The following is a 10411-nucleotide window of genomic DNA, read 5'->3' as shown; positions in this document are numbered from 1 at the left end:
AGTTAATTGCAATCCAGGATTTACACAGGAGTCGATCGAAGCTGTTATGCTCAAATCTGATAATAGCACTCATCCTCTTGTTTGTTCCCTGATAATGGATGAGATGAGTGTCAGAAAACAGTTAGAACGAGTTGGTGATAAAGAAATGGGATACGTTAACTTTAGTGCTAATTTTGAAGGAGATCAAATACCCCTTGCACGTGAGATACTAACTTTTATGGTTGTTTGTGTCAACGAGTCATGGATACTTCCACTTGGATATTTTCCAATTGATGGGATTTCCGGGGAACAGAAGGGAGTTTTAGTTTTAAAACAATGCCTTCAAATTTTAAAGGAATGCAATGTTCATGTAATATCTTTAACGTGTGATGGTGCACCTGCTAATATTACAATGGCGAAACAGTTGGGTTGTTGTTTCGATGAAGAAAGTTTTGTACCATATTTTGTTTTTGATAACCAAAAAATAGTTGTTATTTTAGATCCTTGTCATATGATTAAACTTATTCGAAATGCTTTGGGGGATAGAAAACTTATAATAGATTCAAATGGGGGACTTATTAAATGGGATTTAATTGTTAATTTACAAATATTACAAAGCAGTGAGGGGCTTCATATAGCAAATAAATTAAAAAAACGCACGTAGAATACACTAAACAAAAATGAAAGTTCGATTGGCTGTTCAGTTGTTCAGCGATTCTGTAGCTGATGCTATAGAATTCTGTGCTTATCAACTAGAGCTGCCAGAGTTTGCTAATTGTGAACCGACAGTAAAATTCATTAGACATATGAATAACTTTTTGATATATTTAATTCCAGAAACAATAATAATTATTCGGGGAAGTGGAAAAAGCCGGTATCTTCTGAGAATTACCCTGCTATTTCTTTATTTCTCTCTGAAGTATATGTCTACATTGGAGGTCTTAAATTTAGAAAAGGGTCATTAATAGCAACAAAAAAACAGGTTTCTTAGGATTTCAATGTTGTATAAAAAGTTTAGAATTTTTATATCGTAATACAATAACTTCACAACTTTCTAATTTAACTTATTTAACTATGTATAAGTTTTCGCAGGATCACATAGAAATATTTTTTGGACAAATACGTGCGCAAGGTGGGTATAACAACAACCCAACAATTCGTCAATTTAGATCAGCTTATAAAAAAATATTGATTAATGCCGAACTCAAGGCTTCTTTCACCGGTAATTGCATTCCTTCAGATCACATATCAATTCTAAATTGCTCTAGCAACCCCATCAGCATAATCAACTCTTCATCATCTAGGGCTAGAATATGCGATGATGGGGACATAAATTCCAGTTCCGGAGATATTGATTTTGACGATATTCTTGATTCAATTTATATACTTAAGCAACTATTTCAACGAAGTCGTAACATATATTGCCGGATTCGTTGACAGGCATTTGCGGAAAACAGTAAAGTGTGAAAAGTGTCTGTCAGCGATCACAGGTGTCAGGGAGAATCTCATGGAGTCGTTGATCGTTGCGAAAGATAGAGGTGGCTTAGTGTACCCCTCAATGGAAGTAATTTCCATTTGTACACGCAGTGAAAATATCTTTAGAGAAGCCCTGCATCAAAGCGGAGGCATTCGTATGCATCCAAAATTTAATTTAGAATATTTAAATAATAAACTTTTAAAATATTTTGTTAATAGCAGCTGTATTTTTAGAGAATTAGATAATCACATGTATGATACTTCGCCATTAACAAACCATGTCACAAATTTAATGAAACTAGTTTCAAAAAATATTTAGAAATAAGATATCATTATTTAGCGAAAAATGCAGAGCAACCAATCAACCATATTAGACAATATTTTAATAGATTAATTATACTTAGGAATCAATAGTTTTTCAAAATATTATTTTCTCAACGCTGACTTTCATACATTATATTTCAAATAAAACCATTTTCGTTTTAAATAATCGATTTTTTTGTATGAATTCATATTATATATGCAGGGCTTCTCTGATAATAATATTATGTTAAATAGATAAAATATTGTAATTAACTATATAATCAAATTTTCAACATACCTACCTGTATTTTGTGTCTAATAGGTTTATATAACCAAGTACAGTATAACCCCTATTTTACGTTTTTTAAGGGACTGAAGAAAAAAAACCTAATTGGAGGGAAAATGTAAAAGGGGGGTATTGAAAAAAAGAACATTTAAATTTTATGTTTCTAAAAAAATAACGTTTTATTAAAAAACAACATTCAATTAAATTTTTTATTGAAAAATCGTTCGAATGTCACGACCCAATCATTGTCAAGTGCGCGTAACTCGCATATTTTGAATATTTCCGGCGTAAATCGCGGGAAAGAAAAACGTAAATGCGGGTAATAAATGTACTGAAATACATTGGGACTGAAAAAAATACACGCAATTGCCGGGAAAACGTGAATTCCGGGCACGTAAAAACGAGGTTATACTGTAATTTTATACACAATATGTCAAAAATGAACCCATGTTATATTTTTATTTCATAAAATATTTTCAAAATACACATGTGTAAATAGTAGGTAATATAATAAACTTTTTTTTTGTTTGTAATTAACTGTAAATATTTGTGTTTTTTATTTAACTGTTTTATCTAAACAAAAATGCTATGTTATTTTATATAGAACAATATGTAAAAACAAGACCATATTTCTTATTCCAATATTTAACCATTTGCTATTAACTGATTTGTGTATAATTTTTCATAATTTTGTGTTATTAAAAATAAAATACTTACATCCATTTGCATTATTTTTTCTTACCCTGAATCCTAATAAAGTTTTTATTGCGGGAACTTTTTATAATGAAAATACGTTTATCATAAATTGGTTGTAAGCTTGTATTAATAAAAAAAATACTCAGTGGGGCGTTTTTATGTCCGAGTATGGCCCATTTGCAGCAAAGTGTACCTAATTTCAGAGAGGTAGAACTTTCTATCACAGAACGAGTACACACTGACATTTGTGTGCTACCTCTGGGAGTCCTAATATCTTTGGATGTCATACAATAAAAATGTATGTCGGAATGGCATAGATATGATCATAGACACTAAATCGCTCAGCATATATGTGCCCGATCGTCATAATATACCTAGTCTATTTGAACCCTTATACCAATAAAAATAATTCATTAGCCTGAATGTAAATCGATGCCGCATTTTATCAATAAAAACAAATTTTCTCGATTTATAATAATAAAAGTCTTGTCTATGGTATTTATAAGCCGGTCGTAAACTAGCATAAAACTTTTAACACAAAAGTTGGCAGCAATGTGCTATACAATAATAAGTTTGACAGATAAGATTCATCTGACGTATGCCGATAAGCTTAATAAAAATATTTGACTATCTAATAAAAATAATAGCACTTATGATCTTGTTATAAAAATGGCAGAACCGACATTCAATGACAGTGGCAAGGGTAATCATTTTCGTTTGTTTATCCCAAAATGATAGCCAAATTAAGCTCCTGTAAATTCTATTGTTATGTGTATTTTGAAAATTTCAGAGCTCAAAGTTGAGCCTTCAAGTCCTACAGAGAGAGATCACATCTTCTCACGGTGTAGCAGTACTGGATCTCTGCATACTCCTACATCATCTGCTCACAATTCAGGTATACATATTTAAATCCTCAGGTTGTTTTAATTTAATCAGTCATAGAATAATATACTTAAGTACCAATAATTATTTATAAATATTTAGTAATAGAATGATGCTATCTATTTTTTATTATTATTAAACTGCAAAGTCTCAGCCGAAGCATATTTAGCTTGTACAGTACTCTCTCAGTAATCTGCCACCCCAAAAACCAGACAAGTGTCCAATTAGTGAAAGCGGACATACAAAATATGGTCAAAATTAAAACAGGTATTTCGTAAAAATGGTTTTTTTTTGTGAAATTTGTACTAGCAATTACATAAAAATCAAGTATTTACTAAATTGTACATATTTATAAACTAAATATTAAACAGTAAATCACTTGACACAACCAGTTGTTCAGTGAGGCAGATATTCTTGAATAGCTTAGGATTCCTGGCTTTCCCTATGACCAAAAGCTTCGTTTTGTATGTCCCGGTTGCATTGGAGTATGGCATAATTGTGATGCGGTCCTTGGGCACTTTCCTCCCTGGTACATTAGTTTCTTCGGGATGAACGTACGTTTTACGAAGGAGAAGTTTCCAAAATAAACCCATCTCATCTGCGTTGTACTTATTATAATATCACTATAATAATTGTAATGATTTATAATGTTGTTTTAGAAGACGAAGACGATAGCGGAGATAATAAATCATCGACTCTCAGTTATAAAGAGAGGAGACGCGAAGCTCACACTCAGGTAATTAAATTGAATATAAAGAATTACTGAAATAGTGCCTATCATTGGCGTCTGGTCTAACTTCATATAAGTGCACTGCACTTCTTAAATTTTTTTGAAATGTCACTCAACATCGTGGATCATTTTTCTTCATAGGTTTTCAATATATTAGCGGCCTGCAGATACATAATCTTTCCTGTGTGTAAGCGTAATGTGCACGATGTTGCGCGGGAATCATCGTGTGTCTAAAGTCGCGTAGCAAACCGCGGAAAGAGTGAGGTTAGTCGCCCCCAATCTTTCATGCATGCCGTATGTCAAATCGTTTTTAACACATTTTACCACGTTCCGTCACAATGGACGTTCGCAATTTCTCTCGCCAATTTATTACGGACCTTATGGACATATTGTATAAAACATTCCCATGTTTGTGGAGAATCAAATCGGCGCCATATAAAAATAGAAATTTACGCCATCTGGCGTATGCAAAAATAATTAATTTATTCAAAGAGAGGGGATGCTTTTTCTCATAAGAGTATCATGTTTTGTAAGTTTGATTTTCATTTTATTCAGTAATAAATCAAAAATCAACTAAATCAATGAAAACTATCATTCTTAAATAATTTTTAAAATCATCGAGATAGTTTTGACGTAATTCATGAATAAAGGGTAGGTGACCCCCAGTTTAAGCCAGACTTTTCGTTTTTTGTTATTCTGACTTAAACTTATAGTTGCGCCTGCACAAGCCACAGCTAGTGTAATATTTCTTCTTTGTATATCCATTATAATGTACAAATCAAGCGTCTAAAATGCCTTCTTGTATAAAAATAAAGCTGAACTAGTTGACGCGACAATAAAATCACACACTTCTGCTAATACCGTTGAATTGTTTTACGCTCCAACGACTTGCAGGATCACCTGGTAATGAACGATAGATATGCCTACGCTCAATCCCGGAGCGCGCTCCTGAAAACGTTCTGCTATCGCGCAGGATATAGTTGAGATGTAAATTTTAGCAGCAGACATCTGACACAAGTGATATCACGCGCTCAATACCGGGTTCTGGCGCGTACACTCCTGAGCAAGCGGTAAAGAATGTGGGTGTAAATGCCACTAATCACTTACTTATTGCAATGCGAACTATAAACTTGCCAAAAACACAGATGGTATACCGCACACGTCATCTTCGCACAAATCAATTGTGCCCTGACAATATATTTTTTTTTACATAAAATATTGATGAGTTCATATTGGTTCGAGTATACAGCAATAATTACAGATACAGAGTGATGTTTACTATCAGATATAGTCATGTCATATTTAAAATGCCTGTAAAAACTAAAAATAAGCACTGGTATCATACATGGGTTAACCCTTATACCCCAGAGCGGTTTTTAATAGAATCATCAAAAATACCTTGAGCCGATATATCGGCTTTTCAAAATTGTTGCACTCTTGTTTTTTTTGTACACATTATTTTGACAATTATTATGGTTTCCGATAGCTTCGATGAATTAGGAAGTGACAGTAGTTAAATTATTCCAACACAGAGGAGCCACCAGATTATACAATCTAGTGAAAGTGATAAATATAAAATAAATACATCCGTGGAATGTGAGTGGTAAGCGGTAAACGATATAGACAATATTTCTCAATATTTTTTTTTTTAAATACTAAAATATTTAAATTTACTTATAAAGTAATAAATTTTGAAAATTACAAAAAAAAAATGCTTAACAACTATTTTTTAGGGTATTTTTACATATTGAAAATCCAAGGGTTACTAAGGGGTTATACATTGTACCGTTTACTCTTTAGAGACAGTGAGAAATTATTTTTGAAGATAGTATTCAAGCACTCGAATTCACTCCATTTTAGTTCGGTTAACGCCTATCTATAAGTATGTGTTGTCCGAGATTTCTTAACCTGAAAGTTGCACAGAACATATTTTATTTTGTTTTGCAGAACAAATTAAAAGGTCAATCCAAATTTAATCTTTCCAGTTTCATTGATTTAATATTTTTCTTTTTAATGTCTCAGGCGGAGCAAAAGAGGCGTGATGCTATAAAAAAAGGATATGATTTATTACAAGACCTGGTGCCGACGTGTCAACAGACTGATGCTTCCGGATATAAACTGAGTAAAGCGACAGTGAGTTATTATAAAAAAAAATAATACTAGTAAAGCCATAATTGTATATTATAACTCGTTATTTCTGTCTATGATTTAGTTTACACACCTTGCGTATAGAATGTCTTCCGTGTCAATAAAATTTGGACTAATGAAAATAACGGAAACATGCTAAAGTGATAACTGCGCGGGGATGTCTTATAATCATTGCTATGCAATAATCGACTTTAAAGATTAGTCTTCACAAGTCTGCAATTGATGCAATGGAGCATAGCTTAATTCAAAATTCTTAATATTTTTAGCTATTTAAAATTTTATTATTTAATTCAAAGGCTTTGTTAACAATTACAATAAAATTTTTATGTTTTTTTGATTTGTCACTAGATGTATAAATGCGATGCAACTATGTTTGTATTTCTTTCAGGTTCTACAGAAATCAATAGAATATGTTCAATTTCTGTCACAAAACCGGCGACGGCTGAACAACGAGCGGGCGGCTCTCCGGAAAGAGGCTGCCGCTCTGGGCATCATGCGAGACGCATACTCCCAGCTGTTGCAACAGCGCCCTCCTTCTCGTGGACCCGGTGCCACACTCTCCGACCAAGACAAGTTCCGACTGGTATGAATATTACCTACCCTCTATAAAACTTCTATAGTTTAATAAATATTCAACATCATTATCACAATCACCATACTTAACCATAGAAGTGATACGTGAATAAGGATATCGAACACCTTTAATACTGATTGAACAAGCTATAAAAATGCATATCAATGGTATATCATAAAATCTGGAAGAAATTTTCATAATTTTCAGCATTATTGCATTATACTAAAAATTATCATAATCATTCAAATTGGTTTGGTGCATATTTTTGGCTTATAATTAATTTATAATATTAAAATATTATAAATTAATTTGAAGATTGGAATTTTTTTGATTTTATTTGAATGGATGAAAACAAAAAAAAACAATGCAAGACAACTTTGCTTACTTACAACAAAACATAAAAATGATGTTAACAATAAGAACACGAAATGTTCCCTGTAATATTCTAGGCCAGGGGTCGGCAAACTCTCAGACCAAAGGAGCCAAATTGAGTGGCACAACAGAAAAAAAAATTCGAGAGCCATATGTATATTTTTATAAATATGATTTATTTAAATGAATTAATTACATTTTATAATTGTTTATTTATTAAGTGAAGAAGATTTCCCGAATAAAACTAACGTACCTAAATATATGTTTTTATTGTTAAAATTATAAATATATTTTTTTACAGCATATGAATTTCTTACAATTTTAAAACTAATGTGAACAATGAATGACCTTCCTTGCATTTCTTTGGAGAGTTTCTGTATGTTTGGTAATTTATGCAAATTGTAGTTTTTAATTTCAGGCGCGACTCCAAATTCTCATCGGTTATTTGCCTTCTCTAAATGCTATTTATATTGTTCATGTTTGAAAATGATTGTTCACATACCTACACATTATGTAGACTCGAATACGAGCTCGGAAAGCTATTCCATGTATTAAAAATCGTAGTATCTACCTTATGTAGATCTTTTAGAGCGCTCCACTCATGTTGTGAAATTAAATTGCATTTTTCTCTCTCCAAATCCTCAATTTTCGTGGCAAGACCTACAAATTTTGAACTCCATAACTCTTCGCTTGTGAAATCCACCAATAAAATTGTATTTCAAAAGTGCTCGTGTCAATATCAAGTGGAGAAAAATTTGATTTGTCGACTTTTGAATGGGCGGATGTAAAACAACAACAATCATACCTTTTTGCATCAACCATCACGGAGGGAAAATTAGGCTCGCGATAATGTCATTATTTAATATAATAGGTGTACAAGTCAATGCTTAAAATAAATATTGAGAATTTTGCAAAAGTTTTTGTAAAAATTGTGAATAAGGAATTTGGCGAAGAGCCGCACCCCAATACCCAGAGCCGCAGTTTGTCGACCCCTGTTCTAGCCGAACTGGAGAATGACAAAAAATGTCATGTGCCCCCACTTGCTAAAGTAAAGAAAATAAATGATCTGCCATAAACTTCATTGTGTTAACTTGGTCTTGTACAACGCCAGCTATGTCTATATTAAAGGAATGGGAAAATGCGTCAGTACTTACACTGCAGACGTATTAATAAAAATAAATGCGGTTATGCGTCTGCAACCTTAATTGCCATGTATTTATCTACATACATACGTTATTGAATGTGTTTAAATAAATTGAAATTGGAATATGTATTTCAAACGTGAAACGCATGAAATAAAAACATAGAACCAGGAATTAAATGTATTTATATTAAATGATCTTTTTTTTATAAAATAATGTATTTTAATCGATTGCCTAAAACCCTCGCATAATCTTCTTTACAGTTTCAGTCAATAATGGAACACCTATTTGAGTCATTTGAAAGTGTGCCGATGGGTAACTTCTCTGAACTGTCTGCCGGAGTTTTTGGTTGGCTGGAGGAATACTGTAAGCCGCAGGCTCTGCGATCGATTGTTGCGGCCGCCTTGGATGAACAGGAATTCTAACCTCGCCATTATCTCCAACATCTATTCTCATTTTAAAATATCATATTTACTTGATATAACATCTCATATAATCCGTCAAGTCAATGTAATCCATGGAATCAATAATTATTGATCATTGCCTGTATTTGTAGATCAAGAAAAAGTTTCAAATCAATCAATCAAAGTTTTGTCTTTTCCTATGGCTCTTTCTTCCTTCTTTTTTTTACTGATGTTTTTTGTTACATTACTTACTTTCGATTTTGCCTTTGATTAAACAAACGAAAAAAATTAGTACAGAAAGGAAGACATGTTGCTAGTTCGGCGGACTTGTTTCGGCTGCATAATCACGCATTCATTTAGCGCAAGAGAAAACATTGCTGTCATATTTCAATTAATAATATCTCGGCAGTTCAATTTATAAATGAATCAAAAAACAAGATAACCACATATATAGAAAATGAGTATATAAAAAAAAAACAATTACCATATTTACGTTTGACATAAATTTAAATGAAAATTTGAAAAAATATTCAACTTCTGTTCGCAGAATTTCATATTTGAGTTATGTATTATACGTTCACTGTACGAGATAGTGTTTTTCGTGTAAACCTTTTGCATTTCGCTAAGTACCAGTTATCATTCAAAACTCAATTTATTTAGAAATATCTTTGATCTATAAATACATAACGTGTTCAATCGATTATTGACAGGAGTTGTGTGGTTTCTTTATCCTTCATTCCTTTCACTACCTCCATTCTTTGGGAAACGTTTCATTGGTAATCGTTATTAACTGATATTCCCACGATTTATGAAATCAGTTTCAGTTAGTTTATTCAAAATGTCCACTATAAAACGTCTTTTTAAAGTGCAAATTCATTGATACATACTTTTTGATGTAGTCACTGAAAGTTGTTACCTTCTCAATATAAAAAACATTATCACAACAGTCTGTCCGAACCGATGCACTTTTCATTTTGAGTCAATTATTTTGCGAATGCTAAAAATATCTTTATTTTATAATCTAGTAAATTAATTTAAAAGTCTTCAAACATATTATACTATTTGGGACTTCTTGTGTGTCCGTAAATTATTAATCGTGACGAAACACATATATACTGTACAATATTGTATTAATTTGTAATTAAAATTACAGTAGGTATACTCTTGATTATCTGATCTGATAGGGGTGGGGGAGGGGGTTCACAGAAAAACAAAAAACACATACGTAATCGGAACCATAGCATATTAAGTATGAAGGCTATTATTTTATAAATTATATAAAATGTATTATTTATTAATCTATGTCTTGTATGTTTATGAATATCGTTTTGACAATTTTTTTAATATCAATACAAAGCCCTGTTCATTTCATTCGCTGACAATCCACACTCAGATGGTTACATGTAAAGTGTACATAAA

The 10411-nt window shown here is 32.1% G+C and overlaps 1 protein-coding gene across 1 annotated transcript; it reads left to right on the top strand.

Moving 5' to 3' along the window:
- The first annotated feature begins 3318 nt into the window (after positions 1-3318).
- On the top strand, positions 3319-10198 carry bigmax (helix-loop-helix-leucine zipper transcription factor bigmax). The gene is made up of 6 exons (XM_085953054.1): positions 3319-3443; positions 3531-3635; positions 4282-4358; positions 6375-6485; positions 6889-7083; positions 8852-10198. The coding sequence occupies exons 1-6, from the start codon at positions 3410-3412 to the stop codon at positions 9011-9013; spliced, it is 684 nt and encodes a 227-aa protein (XP_085809180.1). The 5' UTR covers positions 3319-3409; the 3' UTR covers positions 9014-10198.
- The last annotated feature ends 213 nt before the right edge of the window (positions 10199-10411 follow it).

The sequence above is a fragment of the Rhyacophila brunnea genome, unplaced genomic scaffold, assembly GCF_057557595.1.
Source record: "Rhyacophila brunnea isolate RB1 unplaced genomic scaffold, BYU_Rbru_1.0 scaffold_10, whole genome shotgun sequence".
Taxonomy (NCBI): domain Eukaryota; kingdom Metazoa; phylum Arthropoda; class Insecta; order Trichoptera; family Rhyacophilidae; genus Rhyacophila; species Rhyacophila brunnea.
This window is presented reverse-complemented; position numbering and strand designations above follow the sequence as displayed.

Coding starts and splice junctions, on each gene's coding strand:
- bigmax (XM_085953054.1), top strand. CDS start 3,410: ATGGCAGAACCGACATTCAATGACAGTGGCAAGG. Junction 4,359..6,374: donor GACGCGAAGCTCACACTCAG/GTAATTAAATTG, acceptor TTAATGTCTCAG/GCGGAGCAAAAGAGGCGTGA. Junction 7,084..8,851: donor ACCAAGACAAGTTCCGACTG/GTATGAATATTA, acceptor TCTTCTTTACAG/TTTCAGTCAATAATGGAACA.